General features: G+C 32.8%; 1 protein-coding gene across 1 annotated transcript in view; it reads left to right on the top strand.

Moving 5' to 3' along the window:
- LOC137933358 (transducin beta-like protein 2) overlaps positions 1 to 18,653 on the top strand; it is a 67,064-nt gene extending 48,411 nt beyond the window's left edge. The window contains exons 4-6 of the mRNA XM_068777287.1: positions 10,627 to 10,999; positions 16,951 to 17,136; positions 17,551 to 18,653. Coding sequence (XP_068633388.1) covers positions 10,627 to 10,999; positions 16,951 to 17,136; positions 17,551 to 17,771 — 780 coding nt within the window. The 3' untranslated portion in view covers positions 17,772 to 18,653. The remainder of the gene's footprint in view (positions 1 to 10,626; positions 11,000 to 16,950; positions 17,137 to 17,550) is intronic.
- The last annotated feature ends 3,090 nt before the right edge of the window (positions 18,654 to 21,743 follow it).

The following is a 21,743-nucleotide window of genomic DNA, read 5'->3' as shown; positions in this document are numbered from 1 at the left end:
TGACTTATGATTAGATACTCTCGTTGCTCTCACTAGTACCCTGCTGAGAGAGAACTTGCCTAGATTGATTTACTTCGAGAGACTAGTACCCTATATCCCCGACTTATATTATGAGACGCACGCTGCCTACTGCGCTACCAAGGCTATAGGGCCTGACTCATTAATAGGTAAATACCCTACGTTTATTCGGTGCAGCGGCCGGATTTTGTATACCTTTGTCTCTTCACTTATAAATCAAACTTGTGTTTGTCGTGAGGTGTGTATTTAAAGTTTTTAGTATAATTTTTTAGATCTGTCTAGGGGATTTAAAGGTTATTTAATTGACTTTAAGTAACAATGATTCGATCTGGCTAGCTACCATGATTAGAAGCAAGATATGTAAATGAAATAATGCTATTTGACTTCTTGATACATAAAATTGACACGAAATTTTACATAGTTGTAAAACACATAATAAGATAATAATGTGGGTTACTTGTTTTATTACTTACATTACCTGAAATCCGGATTACATTAAATTGAGCTCTACAATCTAACCTCAATACCAAGTAAGATTTTCCTTAAAATCAAAAGTACCGTGTTATCTAAAAAGCTGTTATCGACTTCGTTATGTATGCCATTACATAAATTAATGATCCCTTTATCTTATATTCAATAATGTTTCTTAAACAACGAGATTAAGCGGCTTTCTTTCGTCTTAAACAGAAATTATAAACTGTCCTTAATAAATTAATTCCATGTATATCGATTATAATTTTTGTTAATAATTATTAGGCATAATAAATGACAAGAATAAATAATTCATTTACTTCAATCAAGTAACAAAGGTATCCACGAAGAAACATTTAACCTAACAAAAACAAAATTTTTAATGGCATTTATTATAATATTTAAAATTGCTTAGTGTGTGGTTATGGATCCATGGCGCTAATTAATTGATACAATCAAATTAGGTTTATCGGTAATTTACTATACTACAAAATGAATTTTTTCGAATGAACAATCGTGAATATTAAAAGATCGTGATGTCTACATCAGATTAACAGCGGAACTTCATGTCATCGCCTAGTAGCATCAAGTATGTGCGTTCTTTAAGTTTAATGTGTCGGTGTGTAATTCATATCTTTAATGTGTCTACATATTGTGTTAACAACAATAAAAAAATTCTGCCTGATATGAGCATACCAGATCATTTAAGATGATGAGGGTGAAGATAAAGAAAATAACATGACTGATATGTTATTTACGTGGTTATATATGTGAAAATAACTAAAAATGTCAATGATCGTGAAATTTATCTGTTTTTATGTTGGCACAATACTGATAACGGAATTCGCGAACTTTGACAAGTGCTATTGTCCGCAGCGTTGTTTGTTACAGTGACGCCGAACATCACGTTTTGCTTCACCCTCACGTCGCACAGTTTGATTTAAACACAATGAGACATAAATGACCTTTGCTTTTTATACGAACAACGATCGATTCATTTCCTTGTTTTTATTTTATGATCCAAAGATTACAAGACATTAATTCTGTATTTATTCCATACAGCAGATCGTACACATTATGGTGTCGGCTTGCCAATACATCGTATGTGCATTTAATTTAACTTAAATTAAAAAATATATGTACGAGGGTTAAATAACCTACTAGATCCTTTTTCAATTCGCATGGCGTCATTCGGGGAGTTCAAAAACATCTCATATGCCTGATGAGCTCAAGGTAATTCAGAGAGAGATCGAGAGGGCTATGTTCGAATCTGAAATAAGGAGAAGATAAGAAGAACTAAGGTCACCGACATACCTTCAAATATAACTCGTCTGAAGTGGCTTTGGACAGGGCACAATGCTCGCGCAACCGACGGCAAGGTGTCACGACCAGGAGTCTGTTGACACGGTGTGGGTGGACGGACGATGTTGTCAAGGTCTCTGGATGCGAGCAGCGCAAAACTGCTCATGGTAGCAAAATTTGTGGTAGGCTTACCTCGCAGTGTTCGTCTATAGGCTGACATGATAATGAACCTTTTGATCATAATTTTATGAAGAGGGATTTGTCTCCTCAGTTAAAGCGGTTATGTGTTCCTCTCCACCAAAATTTATTCGTGACCACAAACTGTGGTGGACCAACGGCTTGATTAGAAGATTTTGTTTTATCGCTAGCAACAAGCTTCGCTCTTTAGATTTTCTCAATGTAACATTATTCTCAGTATTGTTGCAGTAAAAAATGTACGACATGAACTCGTTTCTGACATCTCTGCGGCTGGCTGAGCACACTAGAAAACGATACATGTAGTTTTTTGTTATTGTCTTCTAAAATTGTATGTTCCGTGATCAGTGAACAATCGTGTAGTTTTTACAAAAATACCTTTCTTGCTATTATGCTTGTCTGTTGGGAGATAGGCGTGTATCAGTATATCTATTTACAGATTTCACTATTATATTTGTAGATGCCTAAAGAATATAAGTTAAATTTAGTTTAGATAATTATTAACCTAGGCTAAAATTTCTTAAAATATACATAAGAATTTTGATAAAAAGTAAGATACGATAGGAATGCTACTTGACTCTTTCTGCAATGTTTTTATTTATGAACAATTTATAATAATCTTTTGATTGTTCTAAATTATATAACGAGCGAGACTAATAATAGGCAACAAGCTCTCTATGTCGATTCATTACATATATACTCCAAGGCAGATCCGATACGAGCCGGTATTAATTGGAAATATTCGGATAAAGATCGGGTTTATATAAGTTGAGGAGGAACATATTAAGATAAAATTAAATAAATGATATCGATTGTCAAAAATAGTACTAGTTTTGTTTGAGCTACATGACATTGACAAAGTGTAAAAGAAAGTATCATAGGATAAACAAAATAAAATCCGAAAGATTTGTGACATTTAATAAGGATGCTGTCGGCACGAAATGTGAGACTGTCAGCCTTTCACTTTCACTTACCATAACGCTTATTTAAAAAAAATATGCAACGAATTCTTGCTCATAAGCCATTACATTATTTTATTGTTTACGTTAGACAGCGTCGCGGACTAATATTATAATGATTATCACCAGTTGTTAAATTCGCACGGTATTTTGAAAGATGAAGATAACTCCAATAGGCACCCACGAGGAGAGACGGAAGTAAATAATTTGCGTGTAGACCAACAGGGACAAGGATTTGGACGACTGCACCTAGTTTTATTAACATGATTAAAAGCTACCCATGTCTTGCATCATCCGACAAGAGATGTACAAGTAAATATAAATTAACGCGAAATAATGTCGCTATCAAATGTGTTATTTTAAAACAGTGGAATTTTTTATGCACTCGCTGTTATGTGCTGGTTTTGAAATACAAATAGCGCAAAGTTTATTTGCGCTCGAGATCAGAAAGAGAGCAAGCAACTCCTTAGGTAAGTCATTTCATTGACTCCGGCGGTTTACTACAATATTGAACGCCATGTACATTTATTACGAATAAATGGACATGGTACCCACGTAGTCGGCCTCTTGCAAGAGATTTCACCCGTATAATACTTTCTGTGTAAGAATATGCATCCAGCATTCTACATGTAAAATTCTGGTTCATTTTATTGTCCGAATGTTATTGTTGAAATGAATTAAACCAAGTCAAATTTACATTCCATTCACAATATTTTCTTAATGTTGAATGATTGATTCAACATTAAGAAAATGTTGATATGAAAATATTTTTTACGTTCAATGTAACCAGTAAATAATAGTTCATTGATTAATTTTTTTATATGTTTATTCAACTCTTTATTACAAACATACAATGTTTGTTGTTATGAATTGTACTTGCATTGCATATATCTTTAGAGGCCGCTTCCAACCGGCCCTACTGGAACTGTATGGAGGAATGGAATGAGGCCGATGTCGAGCAATTGACATGCTACGGCTGAAATATTTGTAAAAAATATCAGATTGAATTTTTATTATAATTATTTTTATGACCAATTACTACGATGGTACTCAGTCTTTGATTTTGTTATATTTAGATTATAATATTATTGTAACTTTTGTTGATGGATCTAAATCTATACAAATAAATAAAATGGGAGTGTCAGCATGTAGTATAAAAATACCCGCTTTTTGTTACATGCATATTTAATATAAAAGGTACATATACCATTTTTTTTAAATTTTATCTGTCTGTCAGTATGTTTGTTCCAGCTTATCATGGCTGGACCGATTTTGATGTGACTTATACTGGCAAGTGGCTATTGTGATAAAAAGTAACTTAGGCTACTTTTATTTTAACTTCTTAAACGCAAAAAGGATTAAATAAACTAAATATATTTTTTAAATTCCACGAAGAAGAAATCGCGGGCGCATCTAGTAAATAAATAAAACATTTAGGTTTACAAGACATCCTATTTAAAAAGAATAATAAGTTTAAAAAAAAGGTTTAATTGTTTTAACGTTTTATGGTACCATTTTATTGCATCGACTACGTTTTTCTATATAAAACAAAAAATAATAATGAATGTTAAAATGGTACTAATAAAGACTAAGAAAATCAACACAATTTTTTTCTTATTCTATTTTACATTAATGTATTTTTGAATCATTCAGTATTTTGTATTTATATATAAATATAAATTTTAATTTCGCATGTGATGCTTGTGTAAAACGTCACGAATTACACGATTTTCACCGGTAAGTGTATTAGTTGTTTGGTTTTATTATCGTAGTAGATAGCTTAATACGATCTAGAACATTAGTTCCATTTAACAATCCATTGTGTTACCCGACATTGCAAGATATTGCGCTGAATCGTCAATTATGGTCCACTCATTTTCTTTCTTAATTTATGACGGCATAAAGGTTTAATACACAAAGTAAGTAAAAACGTTTCTTTGTAGTAATTAAAATGTTAAATAAGGTATTACAGAACTTGTTTCACAATTATTATAAATGTATGTAATTCTACTCTCGTGTGACTTTTTGTAGGTATCGACGCATAATTTTATTGTTCCGACCATGTAAGTTAGTTTGTTAGTTAGCGTTAGTTATCCTTTAAATTTGTAAGAGTTCAATTTTTTATATCAAATCGAGTGTTGGAACATTTTTTTAGTATTATCTAAATTATCGGTAATGTACTTAAAAATTGATGAATCGTGCTATTTACTCCTAGAAAAATAACAATTGATTCACGTGTACTACAACTACTATTTTATAGGTAGATAGGAAACCTTTTTTGTAAATCTGTTATTCTAATCTTGAATATCGAAGCAGATAATGAGCGACTCGTGGTCCGCCCTCGAAACTGTCGCAAGATCGGACAGCCTCCATCCTTTAGCGTTCAGAGTGAAAGAAAATGTTATGAAAGTGAGAGAAAAAGGGAAGGATGTAAGATTATATTGGGTGAAAGCGCACGCGGGGACGGAGGGGAATGAGAGGGCGGACCAGTTGGCCAAGGACGCGGTCCTGAAGAGTAAAAGAAGACCTGAATATGAGAGATGCCCCATTTCATTCGTCAAGCGACAACAGAGATTGGAGTCGCTCGACGAATGGAACAGGAGGTATATGGAAGGAACGACAGCTTCAGTAACGAGGACATTTTTTCCGGACGCCATTTCAGCCTACTGCGTGCTCCGCAGTATCGAGGTGGACGCGGTCTCTGCCCAGCTCTTCACGGGGCACGGGGGGTTCTCTGAGTACCTCCACAGGTTCAAGCTCAAGGAGGACCCCTCGTGCTTCTGTGAACCGGGCGTGGACCAGACCGTGATCCACCTTGTGGCCCGGTGTCCCGCATTCGGGGGACTCCGGCTCGACTTCGAGTGCCGATCGGGCGTTAAAATCAGGGAGGAGTCAATAGCCTCCCTGATAAGCGAAAAAGAGACCAAAGACGACTTCATCGCATATTGTAAACAAATAATTAAAAAAGTGTTACACAAAAACAAAAAGTAAAGAAAATAATAGAAATGTAAATAGATAACAAGAAATGTAAATGTGATAAAATGTGATATTAATGTAAACAAACAGAAATAAAAATATAAAATGTAATGTGTAACGAGAGAGGAATGAAAGGTCACAGAGCGAAAGAGAATGAAAGGAGAAATGTGTAAGAAAACTGAATGAAAATCTTAAGAAGTATACATGACGAAAAATAAAATAAAAAAGATGTGAATAATTAAATTTGCCCGTAAAGTCCCTGTCCCACAAAAGATAGGGGGTACGAGAGGCCCCCAAAAGCGGGGGCCAAAGAAAAAAAATTATCAAAGGAGAGTCTTTAGAACCTCATATTACCTATCCTTTTCACTTATAGCCATATTTTACATAGTGCAGTATGTTACAGTCTCGCTTGTAAATTAATGAACGTTAAAACAATATGGTTCAAATATGTACCGTAGTTTCAGCGAGATATTAATAGATGATTTAGTTTATATAAATAGGTGGGCTATAAAAACTTAGCAAAACTGTTAACAATTGCATAGGTTTTGAGGTCTAATTTACAGATTTAATTACGAAGTGCCTTCGATCTGCGATCCTCCTGAATTCTTCTTTTCACGAAATGAGCGACTACGAGCGACTGTCGTAGATGCTCATGTGATGACATCGTACCACTTTCAGGAACTACCAAAAAACATCTGATAGTTCCCGAATGCGACGACAGCGATAGACTTACTTGATAGACGGCGTATTCATTTCTCTACTGCCAGATAAAAATAAAACACGATTTTTTTTAATCAAGTGTACATTTTTTAAAAGTGCCGGAGTGTTTAAAGTATGTCATTCAAATTTTTCATTGCAAAATTTTAAAGTCAACGGTTTTTAACTGCATTTTGCGGCGCGAAATGTCGGAAAAATGAATAGGAAAATATGTTTTGGGCGACTTTAAGACAATTTTTTGGTTTTTCTTTTATTTATTTCGCATTTTGAATTATTGTTTAGCAGTGCAGAAACCTTAGGATACTGCTAGAATGCCGGCAAAATTTTAAAATTTCTTAAGGAGCCTTGCAGCCAATGTATTGTTTCAGAAGATAAGTGTGAGCCGGCTTGAGGAAGAAATAACACTTATATTTGATTGTACGAAGATAGTCCTCGCCGAAAACGGAATACTGAATGAACGTGAACCATCTCTATTGTTCGCTCTTAACGAAATCTCAATTTTTAAAGGAAGATTATGCTAGCACCCATTGCTCCGGCGACATGGAAGCGTATATTCGGTTTATTTATTTAAAGGTCAGAATACTTTGTTTGAATTGGCCAGCGCGATGTCTCGACCTCAATCCAATAGAACATATTTGGGACGTTCCAAACCGACGATTCAGATTAATGCAGCCGGCTCCGCAGACCAATGGACAGCTAAAGAATGTTATATGTGATAAAGAACTTATTCCGAAAGAAATCATAACGTATATACTCGCCAGCATGCCCAGCTGTGATTTCACCAAGAGTTTATGATCACTTGATAGTGGAAAGTTTATTAAAATAATCATGACGTGTTACACTTTTGCCCAGCGAGCAGGTGCACGCACTATAGGGCTTTAAATTTTCATCACTATCTCACTAATATAATCAAAATGTTATGACAAAATTTATTAAAAATATTCCATTCTTAATAATTTGTTAAATTCTGAGAATATGACTGTATGTTTTTATCAAAGAAACAAAAAGTAACAATAAAGTTGGTTCTTTACTATCCTGCCAGTTTGTTTCGCCAAAGAGTTTATTTAGTTAAAGAGGTATAATGCATTCAACAAGTATGAAGTTGTTTTTCTTAAATAAATAACTGAAATACACATATTCGGAGTATATCGCTTTGTATATATGTTTTTTACACGTTTTTGTAGGGAACTTTTCTTCAGTGTAAATATTCAATGTGGACAAATGTATACTTATTTCACAATTGCAATTAATTTTATCGAATCGTTGAAATTAATTATAATATCACATCGAAGCGTTCTTTACACTATTTCAAATAACATTACTCGCAAAAATGAAAAAGAGAAAAATGTGAAACCCGTAACCACGTTCGCGTAAGTAAAGATTCGATTTATCTGGTTAGATAATTGTTATCATTGAAAATCGCAATGTAGTATCAAATTCTTTGTGTACTTTATTCATTCCCAACTGATATTGCTCCGCTGCAATGATAACTCATGTTTCCGGATTATGAAAAATGATCAAAATATAAATTCTGCGTAATGTATTGTCTTAAGATTAATAAAAAAATATATAATATTGTATATTTTTGTCTCAAAGTTTACACAAAACTTAAGGATGTTACGGATGATAAGGAAACTGTCAACTAACAATTTATTTGTTTTTTTTTTAGTGACAATATTTTTATGTTTTAAATGATTGCTGTACGAATTTTGCTGCTTTAAAAGTTTGCAAATTCATTGTCCTCGCGAGATTTATCTTCGATTTCAAGTGAACCGAGCCTGTTATCAGCACGTTGCGCGACCTTCTGCGGGAACAATGGCGTTGTGATGTGGCTGCCTACTTACACGGCGTATTGTAACCTCTACTGCATTATTTTTAGCCGCATGAAGGTTCGACGCTCATATTTCCTTGACGCCTCTTACATTATACATGACGAGCGTATATTGTAGATTTTTAAACAATACTCAGAAATTCATTTATTTCTGTTTTGTTTAAGAGACATTCTATTAAACGTAAACAATTTAAATAATTACGAATGATTTTTGATGCGGTGCTTTAGCGGTTTCGAGGTTTACCGACGTTGCTCAAAGAATTAGTAATTAATATTTATTTGTCCCGTATTTGTATAACCTACGAACTTCCTCTATAAATAAAAATAACCCTTCAATAATTTTAATTCATCATCATCATCATCATCATTTTAACCGCAGGATCTCCTCGTGTAGGGAACACAGATTTTTAATGAGACCGGTTGGAAGCGAACTGCATTCAATATCTTCCGACGATCTTAACAAGGTGTGTTGCTAAACGTAGAGTTCGAGAATGGTTAGACCAATTTAGTTCTCGCAGAGAAAATGCAACAAATTGAGAGGATAGTAGTAATGCCAAAACTTTTCTTTTTCCATTAAATTAATAAATTTTAAAAAATCTGTTCTTAGCTGCCACTTATTTGGTGATAATTAAAACTAAAAAAGGTATGGGAATGTGAATAAAAGAAGTACTATTTATTAATGGTTATATTCGAAATAACTTTACGGGTTTCAAACACTAAACCTATATGCAAGATTTCAAATATTTTATTTTCATAACTCAACGCCATCAACTGAAGCTGCTTCCTGCGCAGGATATAATTAGCACTATAGTATCTTCGCAAGCGCAGAACGTTGGATTAAAATAAGTACGTGCAGTCAAATACACGCATAAGCAAACAGGACATAATAATTATTGTCGACTATAACGGTACAAAGGACATAGGTTGTGGAATTAGATTCATATATTGTTAATTAAAACTACTTGTAATTAAGTAAATTAAACTTATGGTAACCGATTAACAAAAGGGTAGAAATAATACACACATTAAATAATGTATTGGTTATTGAACCATGTAATATATGGTTTGAAATTGGCGAAAAAATATGGAATTATATTACTTTGCTTACTTTGTATTAAAAAAATGTGTAATACAATATCGATAAAATATTTTGGTATTCTTTTCAATAACAAAACAATAAATGTTACATAGGCTACGTAATATACGATAAAATTCTAAGAATAATATTAAAATATAAACACCAAACAAGTTAAATATTTACATTGCACAAGTAAATTAAAACGATACCAGATGCATGATGATTTATCATTGCACTGTTAATGCAATTTTCGTTAATGTATTTTTAATGCTACACTTCAATAATTTAAAGTACATATTTATTTAATATTCACAACCGGTAGACATAGAACTAAGGGTTATATATATTTTTTACTGTTTAGGGCAATGAATCTTAGTTTCGTAGATCTTTTTACACTATAAAGCAAAAAAAAACATGTTAATATTTTATTTAATTGTCTAACCAATTTATTTCAATAATATTCTTAAAAAAATTGATTCATTGGATGAATTGTTGTCTCATTGTTTGATATTATTTCCATATCAACGTATATACGTTACATAGTCTTCTCAATATAGATCTGAACTTGAACATGCGTGCATTCAGAGTGTTTAGGCGGTCAGTAATAATAAGAGATGTCACAACTAAACGTTCTATTCCAAGTACAAATAACACTTTCTCGAAATTCTTTTGGATCAGTTTTGGAAAGGTCGCGATAGTCGATTGTTTTGGCCGGCTAGTTCTTGATGGACGCTGCTGACCCACTTTTGTGCCGACCACACGCCGACACACAAATTTAAACAACTCGATTTAGAATTTGTGTACTGTGATCAATCGCTTGTTATACTTTAACGGTACTCGAGATTAACGGAAACTTCCTATTGGTATTACGTTATTCGTATATATATTTCGATTAATATTTCAGAAAGAAACTGACAACATATTATATTTTAATACCTTTGAAAAGTCGAATAGATACATATTTAAGTTGTAAACTAATTAGTCATAGGTTCATGTCCTATGGTTGAACAATGAATAATATTTGACCCAAATAAACATCTGCTTTTGCAGAAATTAATAAATGCATTTGTTTATTTTAGGTTCATGTAGAAGATGTTATTGGATTCGGCATTTCGAGCAATGGGAAGTTCATGATGTCGTGCTCGTCAAAAACTGATATGGTGATTTGGGATCTGAAGGGACAACAATTAGAGAGACTGGATACATACTTAATGAGTACGTACACGGCAAAGATATCGCCGTGCGGTCGCTTCGTGGTTGCCACAGGATTCTCACCCGACGTCAAGGTGATGGAAGTGTGCTTCCTGAAGTCGGGCGAGTTCAAACAAGTAACAAAGGCGTTCGAGCTCTCCGGCCACACGTCCGGAATATATGACGTGGCGTTCGACGTAGACAGCTCGCACATCGCCACAATATCCAAGGACGGCACGTGGAAGCTATATCACACAAAGAGTGAGTACTGAATCGTTAATGCGTAGGTTACTGTTATCTACCAAGCACCCGTGTTGCGTCGCTCGCCATCAGAACGTTGCATGATCCGTCTCGTGCTTTACGTGTTGTATCTGTACGAGTTTTTGCGGGCGCCTTGTGCGGTAATCGACAGCCAAACGTAACGCATGCACTCCCTGCCTTTTTGTTTGCATTTGTTTTTACAATCACCTAGAATTATCATAGAAGATGATTCATTTTTTGAAAATAAAAACTACCCTGTGATTCATCTTGAATTATAACTCAAAAATGTATTTATTTCAATTTCTTAAAATAAATCTTTAATTTAAAGTAAATTTCTTATTATAAAGTCTGGTTTATATCCTTATGGGAAAATATTACGTATTTATTTACCTCAGCGCCAACGTAGGCGGATACAAGAACCTGTATGTTTTAAGTCGTCACTACAAAAACGGAAAATTTATTAAGAAAATTGATTAACATTTTTATCACATAATCTGAGCGACTTGGAATTGCCGACAATAATATTTGTATTATCGGTGTAATAGGAAAACCTGTAACGTAACTGAGAGCACATGCTGGCGGCGCGTTGGGGCCAGTCCCGTGCACTTTTTACGTGGTACTGACGTAAGAGGTCTCATATCCACGGCACAGTTGCATCATGCTACGCTTAACGATGTGTTCGACTCCTTGCAAAATATATCTACTTGTGATTATCATGGCCACGTCGAGTTTTTCTTTGCACAGCATGTACAGCTACTGGTAATTAGGTATTTGAAATTATTTAGTTACACGTAATTCATATCGTGTGCCGATGTAGCGAATACGGGAAAATTACGGGCAACGTAGTTTTTTTACTATTTATTGATAATTGTATTTACAAACAACCGCTAGTGTACTAACAATGTTTGTAAATTACCATAAATCGGCTGTTGTTTGAAAATGTTGATAGTTATTTAAAATGACGACACGTGTTTATGTAATAGACTTGGATATTTAATTGTGACAGTCAATGGTGACAAGTGTTTGCTAATTTATTTTTCTTTTTTGAGTTTTCATGACAGGTTTTGTTTCAAAAAGCTATCATTTCATCATATCAGATACGAAACATATTACAAACTTAACGTCTTTATATGTATGTACATTACTTGCTGTCCCCTGCCCGCTTTGCGAACTTAATAAACGCTCCGTCGACCCCTTGCGGATGGATTTTCGTTAAATCCGTTCTTAAATAACATCTAATTGTAAAAAAATACTATAAGTACCGAATTTCAGGTCTCTAAGCCTTATGGTCACATAGATATCGCGATGAGTCAGTCATAAGTGGAAATCTTTTATTACAGGTTTGGAAATAGGTGTTGAGTAAAGTTTTTATGTAAAGGAGGCGAGTATAGCATTTACTGTTAATTGTTACATAGTACACTACACCATATCCAAAATTTAATGTTTTGGAAATGATAATGTAATGATAATAGAGTAAAGAAAGCATATAAATAGTATTTAAATTTGGATTATAACATATTAAAATTTATTATTGTTTACTATCTGTCCCTGCCGATTTTGTACCGCCAGAAATTAATGGTCTGTCGTATTACAACTGAAAATATTCATTTGATATTGAAACATGTTGAAAGTATAAATATATAAACAAGCTTTTTAAAAGGATTTTGCTGACAACTGCGCTTTACATTTACCCCTGTACTGCCTTTATAGTAATAACCAATCGCTCCGAAAAATATACAAATAGTGTAATTTACACGCATGCATTCTGGTAATTATTTTAATTGATTATTTGATTTACCGTTTATGAACTGAATTAGACAACTGTAGGCTGTTCAACTCCTTGAATATATTGCTATCACCGAGATATTAATCCGTTAATAAGTGTTTCCTAACATGGAAACTTATCACAACAAATAGTGCTAACATAACTTGTTCGGTACTGTCAACCTTTTCTGCTTTTACAGATTGTTCGAATTTAGAAATCTTGCTGTATAAGCAAATTAATATTTTGTGTTAATGTATAGGACATTTAGGAATAAGGTGGTGGTGGTGGTGGGGGGGGGGCTATAGCGTTCCCCTGACGAGTTAAGGCATTAGGCCACCGCCACTAAAACTACGGTAAAATTCGAAGGCGACACAAGTAATTTTAATAAATAGCGTTAAAGAAGATCGTGAGGTTTTAATCGGCCGGAGTCAGACGTAACCCTAACGTCCTCTGCAACGTAGGGTTATCCTATCTAGGACTTCCCCACGAGAAAAAAGCGAACATTAAGGAAAATTATCCAAACGTTCGCAATCGGCACAAAGAGCACAAATCACTTTTTTAAAGTTTATAATAATTTATTAATTGTCAAACATCAAGATTCTAAAGCCGTCATTGAAATTACGACATTTTATATTAATATTATAGTTAATAAAAACTATTAATGAAGTTCACATTTCCGGTATATTTCCATTAGTGCGTAAAAGATAATGAAATCATCTATTAATTGTATTATGTAAGCAAAACCGCACCTGCAGTTTTAATCTATTTTTGTTATTGTGAAAGAAGAACTTGTTAAATAACATTTACGTCAATGTTGCTATCGTTACGCTATGTTGTGGTGGCATTTGCTTGTTTCATTGATAGTTGTCACGTCTGTGTAATGAATCATCATACGTTATAAACATATTTTGAATCATTAATGCGTAGTATCATCGCGTGCTTCCATTGATATATCGAATTGTTGGAATAACAAATAGGTTTTAAATAACAAATTAGTAGCTTAGTTTTTAATATTTTACATGGTAAATTTTTAAATCATAATCATCATTTCAGGTGTAGGACGTCCACTGCTTGACAGAGGACCCATAGATTTCTTATAAGCCAGTTTTAAGCGGTCGCTATCCAGCTTTTTCTGACGACTTTAAAAAAACCATCTGTGGATGGACGTCCTGCCCGCTTGGCTTGCCGATGCAGGGTCTCCACTTCAGAACCTCAAGCCCCCAGCGGCCATGAGTTCTGCGCACTATTTCGCCAGCGCATAGCCACTTGAACTTGCCAGTCCGCTGGGCTGTAACGGTTACTTTCGTTCAATATAATAATAAAATCATTTTTGTAATTATTACCTTTGAATAAAAACGAATTATAATTTCATCCTGAATAATAAAATAAACTTAAAGTTAACAGGTATTTTTATACAATCATCTTTACGAATAAATTCTGAAATTGTTACAATAAAAAAATAGTTAATTTAAAATCCATCTACAACAATTGAAACTTTTGTGCGATGTCTGTTATCACAAACCTTGGGAGGGTAAGGTTATTTGCGCGGAAATAGAATTAAACGGTATCAGACCGCATTACTGTCAAGGCTGACACTGAATTATTTAACGTGGTCGAATAAATATTAAGAATATTAAAGAACTTCGTCAATCTTTAAAAACATAATTTAGCCTTTAATAGAATTTAAGTTTAACATGAACATTTTAAAAAAACTTAGTTTATGCTATTTGTAACTTTAAAGTAAATTAAAAAACGCGCTATAGATAATACTAAATGCGCAACAAAGAATTATAAACGCTATTTTATAATATTGTGTTTATTTATATTATAACGGATCTTCTGTAATTACCATAAAATATTAGCGGTAACAAAATAACTAATATTAAAGCAAAAACGACTCAAGAAAAACAATATTGTTGCTTGCATGAATATTCAAATGTTAATTTTAAGGAATTTTTATAACATTTGCTAGACAATTATAAGTATTTTTGCTTCCGCATTTGTGTGACGATTTGCAGAGTGCTATCAATCTAGTAAACAGGCAAGCTTTGTTAATATAGTGACATGTAATTGCGTGTACATTACATTCGCAATGCTCATTATTTGCGGCAAATAAACCGCTTTATAGCACTACTACGGTAGTTAGAAGATCAAGTCACTATGTTCAAATACAACGATTGTCATGTATTCCGTAACGATTACCCTGTTGGGACACAAATTATAGATCAGAGCGGATTGATAGATAACACTTATCGTTCGAATTTTATTGAGCCATTTGTAACACTAACTCTAATTACAATGTGATATGAAATTATCGTAAAAGGTTCATTTCAAATGATGTCTGTTTTTTTTTTGATACAATAGAAGCACACGCCTTTAAATTCAACTTACCTACTATTACGATGTTGTGATATGTATTACATTTCAAGATAATGCTTTATAACGCATAAATATGTGATATACTTGCATTGACAGCGTTGCAAATAATATTCCAAAGAATATTACGAAATTAATTCCCAACGTATTGAGTCTCGTCGGTGATATTTAATATAACAGCTTACACAGTATTCTTGAATATAACAATAGATATTCCTTACGTTATCAGGATAGGCTGTCGATCTTATCATAGATATTATTTTCCTTAGAACCGTTCTTAACGAATCATCATTCCTGGAACGCATTCAGTTGAAAATTTCTAGTTTTAACACCCGCACGCTCAAACATCAAGATGTCGAGCGAGGCCATTGTGATAAATCCCTTATTTATACCTTTGGGAGAGGCCTATGTCTTGCAGTGACCGCCTATGGGCTGAAAGGATGACAACCGCGATGCGAAACCAACTAAGGGACTAACTCACCATTTCGTAATTCATTTGTCCACCTACAAACAATACTTGGCATAAAACTCAATATGCACATTCTACAGTAGCTTGTTGGCAATCAAGAAAAATATTTTCAAATTAAAACTGTTATTGTAAACGTAATAGAAATTTTTTTATCTATATTGATTTAGAGTATAATTTTTTAATAACATTTTAAATTTAATAGTAGATGAAAATGTAACCGTAGGCGCGTAGGTAATTTGTTATTGTTAATTGATTTATAGGAATGACGCGCATATTTGCTATAAGTATAAATACTAGTTACAAAGGACATATAGTCATTGTTAATAGGATGTGTTTACATATGTGAACAGTATAAAGACATTCAATTGATGCCTTATAACAAAAAATATATCTCACTAACGTAACCTCTTAAGAGGGCCTGAAAGATTTAACACTTAATTATTTATTTACTTTTTTTTAAACTTGTGCAATGGCGTACTTAATACCATATAGGCATTCTCTACTAGTAAAGGCAGGTGTAAATGTGATAGAAAAAAATACTATGTACTACGCAGGGTTACTGATTACATGTGTAAAACCTTTATATGGTGTATCTATAGCCGTCAATTAATGGAAGGTACACACTAACCAAAAATCAATGTTTTATTAAAAACCAAAAATCAATGTTTTATTAAAATAATAAATAACGTAAAAAGCGTTTTGAAAATTCGATTAACTACACATTCAAATTAATAATTCATTATTACTTTCTATCTATACCTTTAATCTTTATACTGCTAGAAATTATTGGTCTGTCATATTTCAAATTGATCACTTTATGCAGGGCGATTGGAAATATCTGTACTAGTTTTAAAGCTTTTTGTTGACGAATGAGTTACATACAAACATTAAATCCTTTTAAAGCTTTTCACCTATAATCAGTCACTCTGTACATATACACATATATACATGATATTATCTATTAAAGAATAGGAGGACATAAAAACATAAATTGCAATTACAGTGAAATTACGTCCATTCTTCCGCCAAAGGTCTTGAACCTACTTTCATATCTCTGATAAAAATCCATATCAGTTGTTTTAATATATTTTTACTTGTTTTGTCAGCCGATAGACACATACTGTAAGGCATAGGCCTCCTTAATGATCGCTACAATGATCGGTCTTGAGCTGCCCGCATCCAGAGATTTCCTGCGACCTTGACTATGCACTGATTTATTTAGCGACTAATATGGATCAATTTACAGTTTTAATTTATACTCATTCTTCTAACAAAAAATAGACTTATTTACTAAACCGTATCTTTTTGATGATAATCAAGTATTTTATTTGTACTTATCAGTTGAATACAATCGCGGCGAGTCTCCACACGTGCTAGAGACTGGTACGTACACGCAATGCGCACGCGCGCCAAACATCGCGCTCTCACCCAACGCCGAGGTGCTCGCCGTCTCCGTGGACAACTCCGTGGAGTTCTACGACACCTACACGGGAAAGCTATATGACACCGTTGAAAATATATACTCAGGTATGACCAATTTAGTCCTTTGAATTATATATAGCTAATATATACCGAGTTTGGAGATATAAAACCAATTGTAAATAAGCACACAAACACATGGTAATGGCAATTAATTTGTAAAAAATTGCACCGGAAGGTCAATGATAAGTACTGTGACATTAGCATAATTAAAAATATAGTGGAAAATATATTTAAGTAAATCCACCTAACAATCAAAATTTTAGTTATAAGTTCGTTTACAAATTCATGTTATTATAATGTGGGTTGCTGTGACGGTCGTTCGACCGCTTTGCAGTCACGAGGCTGCTGAGACTTTGAATTATTGAACGCGGACGTCCAAGGAAACTATCGATCGTTTGAATTTTCAATCGACTCACGTAAGCGACGGTGACGGTGGAGTTGAAATGCGTTTTGTTCCAGGCCCAATAAACTACATGTGCTTCGACGCGAGCGGGAATCATTTGTTCGTGTGCGGCGACCGCGCTGTGCGTGTACTGCACAACGTATGCGGGTATCAGACCACCATCGGCAGCTGCGTCCGTTTGCTCAGCTCCAAGCAGACCTCGGCCACCATCGAGCGACTCCACGACACCATACAAAAATGTAAGGACAAGCTGGCCACCTTCGGCAAACAAGCCTAATCTTAAAATTATCGATTAAGTGAAATGCATTTATTTTTATCTGTGGTGCCGCCAAATTTGAAAAGGTAGTGTCTAAAGACCCAGTGTTGTACTTTTAAATGTATAGCAGGTATAGAAAGAATCTTTACAAAATATTTTGGAGATTTTATTTAAATTTTGAAATCATTTACACTCACGGTGTGAAAAATTAATCTCAATTATTAATAACTAAAACTCGAAAACAATAAAGTTTAGTAATGTAACAATAATTATTAATCATTTTATCAATTTTAGTAATAGTTTTTAAGCGACAGTAAATAATGTTTTATTGGGTTGTCCGAAAAGTTCACAGTTGAAAATAATCGATATTTGTACATATGCGTAAAATATACAGGTCATTTGGAAGTTTGATTTTTTTCCAAAAAAAGGCTAAAAATATCACAAATCAATCTATAAAATATGCATTCTTTACGGGGAAGATCTAGCTGAAATAGATGATTGTGATAAACAGTAATTAAGAATATAGACCAGATCAATATATACATCAATAATACTTTATATGTAAAAATACTGTTTTCGTGTTTGTTTGTGTATTAAAATAAAAAAAAACCACCCGTTTTTGATTTCCATTCGAAGTTTCCGGACTACCCAACATCGTCATTGTCAGTGGTCTCATAAAATGCAATTATTAATATTAAAATTTGAAAAGACTAACAAGTGGTTAAGTTAGTTTAAAAATTACTTGATAAGTAACTTCGTGATCTCGACAATTTCACAGAGTAATTATGTTATAGGATCTTTCAAGATATTACGAAATAATTAACGTGTCATTGAACTGATTTAAATTGTCGTCAAATTTCTTTCTGTTACGAGTTGTATTTTTTCATTTTAAGATTAAAAGATAATATATAAGGTAAAGAAAGTTGTTCAGAAACAGTTTGCCACGCTTAAAATGTCTACGAGAAATGCGTGTGAAATATATATAGATTAAGTTTGAACTGTAGATATGACATTCCTTCTAACGGTTCCTAACTATTTTTATCTCCATATAATAATTTGTATCCTAAGACTGTTCTATTTTTTTTAAATATCTTTTCGATACTTATTAAAATTAACGTATTTTAGTTATTGAAACAATTATCTTTAAGTCTGAATATGAAAAAAATATCCGATTGAAAATATGTATTAATTATTACATCCAATTATATATTTATAAAAAAATCTTTTATTCACTTTTTCACGTAGTTTCTAAAATATTTCTGCACTAAAATCGTGGTCCGATGCTGAATGCAGGCCACTTCCAACCGGTAGTAATGTAAATCTGTGGGGGAGGTCTGTACCAAAATCAAATGATGATGATAAATAGACGTACTATCTTACACCAGTTTCATTAATATAGTCAGAGTGCGTATTTTACATTTCGGAGAATATGTTAATGATTTATAAATGTCGAAGCCACGAATTATACGTAGCACATTGCTATAATGACACGTGTAGAGTTTCTCCATGCTTCTTCTCCAAATAAAACACAGTAGCAAAGGCAAAAATGAAATAGATTAAAAAAGCTGATGGTCAGTAAAAGTCCTGTACCAAGTTTGAATAAAGTATTTTATCTTTAATGCTCGATGCTAAAATGCTCATTGTAACGGATTTATGGAATATGTAACGATTAAAAAAGTGACAAATTATTCATAGCACGTTTGTGTAGTTTATAGACGTCCTCAGTCCTTAAGTTGAAGAAATATTGTTTGATAAAAAGAAAATACGTACGAACGGTAACTAAATACTCACTTTCGATTTTGACAAATTAATGTACTCGCAATTAATGCGATGTCTTTTTTTATGAAAAATATTACGACTTGAATATAATGATGCTGTGTTGCACAGTTGAGTGATACTTTTTAATTTGTGCACCAAGACATCTGCGCTTGTAAAAGGAAGTTGAGACATGAAGTGGTAAGTTTTTTTTTATATTTTGTTAAAAAATATGTACGTTCTGAATCGGGAATCGCTCAATGTGCCAACAAACAGGTGATTACTGTGAAATACTTCAGTGCCTGTTAGATATCTCCAAATGTTTTAGAAATCCTTGGGCATCTGAACAAAAATGTTTGTTTTTCATTTTAAATCTCGTTATTATAGACAATAAATTTTTTTTCTGATTATTATTTTTACTTTAAACAACCAAAAAAATGTTTGTGTTCCACATTTAGTTGAAACTTTTTTGTTCACAATACACATCCGTTTACTTAAAACGCTTCGTGATTAGCCAATTTGAAAGGACTAGTTGTTAATATGATTTAAACGTTTATTAATTACATTAATAAAATACGATTAAAAATTCAACATACAATATTTATAGGTGTTTCTATGTAACAGATACAAGGTAAAGTAAAACAATAAAGTTGTTTGTTCAAATTTTATTGTATTTTGCATAAGTGACATTACCGACAATACACTGAGATACTGTGATTACATTTTAAGTACAGTTTTACAACTTCTGGTAAATATATTTTAGCTTTATTATACACGTTTTACACAATTGAGTCTAAAAGTCAATTCCATGTTGTCATTGAATGCAAAAATATTCTTTACGCTAAAATAGAGCTATGTTAAAATCGAAACATTTGTGTCTGGGCTTTCTATTTTAAATTGTTTCTACTAGATTCTCAATTGGAAATTAATTACAATCTGCATTCTAGCAGTAATCACAAATCGTTTGTACAATCAGAATTCTTGCTTCAATGTATATCAGGAAACTTACAAACTACAACATCTACTGAATTTTTAAGTAATTGTTAACTTCATGAAAAAAAAAACAGACTAAAGGGCAGTGGTACGTAATTAATTTGTGACATCACGAACATTGTCATATAAGCAAATCCAACACAAAAATATAATTAGATACGCAACGACTTACACAAAGCTGTGGAAATAATAATTCAAATGCTAAAAAAATTATAATACTTTGGCTAACTATATAAGTAGGTTTTACGTGCTTGTTGGATTATACATACTTTTAAGAAAAATCCAAGCATTCAGAAAAAATTAAACTTTTTAGCATTTTGTTAGGAATGATGTATGTGGTAAAATCCAGAATATTTTCTTGTACTTCAATCTTATTTGGTTGATAATGCATCAAATTATTATTTCGTCTATTTATGCCATTTTTGTCTGGCGGTTTCATGAAAATGGAACCTTTTGAAGCTTTTAATATGTCATATATATTTTGAATTTGCTACTAGTTAAAATAGACGACGGTTTTTCAAACTATTGATTACTTTAAAAAATGGTTGAAATTAATTTTAAACAATAAGGGATATAATGTAACAAAGTCTTATGTCACAATTTTAAATAAGTCTTTGATGCCATTACACACTACGTAATTTTTATTTACAATTAATAAATACAAAATCATTAATGTTCATAGATGTTCTCAAATCGTCAGCATAAGAAATTAAAATAAAATCCTTTTGTAGGAATTGATGCCGCGTATGGCATATTTCTTATTTTTTAATAATTTCACTCAAAACAAAACAATGACAATTGCTTCAAAGAACGATCCATAATGCAAAACTGTTCAAAATCTCTTATGGACATAACTTTGAAAATAAACACTGTTTTTTTACATCAACTGACACATTATAGATCTATTATTGTTCCGCTGAAAAACAATGGGAATCATCAATCAACATTGTCATAAGAGAAATAATTTGAAAACTAACATTTTACAAGACAACAGACATTTAACAAAACAACTATGGGTAAAACAGTAACGGTATAACTAAGATGTTTTAATTTGCTATAAAAGTTAAGAAACTGTTATTTAAACGTTTTTATTTAAATCTACAGAGTTTTAACAAGGGAGAAGTGACAAAAATATATTTTAATGCTTTGAAATAATATGTCTGTGATTTCCTGCTATCTAGTCTTCAAATATTATTGAGATTCAGTCGTTAATTTTATTTGGAATAGAGCCCTAACAAGTGCTAG

Source organism: Battus philenor, unplaced genomic scaffold, assembly GCF_028537555.1.
Source record: "Battus philenor isolate CCGP_79_NKW_IND1 unplaced genomic scaffold, ilBatPhil1.0.hap1 SCAF_13, whole genome shotgun sequence".
NCBI classification, from domain to species: Eukaryota; Metazoa; Arthropoda; class Insecta; order Lepidoptera; family Papilionidae; genus Battus; species Battus philenor.
This window is presented reverse-complemented; position numbering and strand designations above follow the sequence as displayed.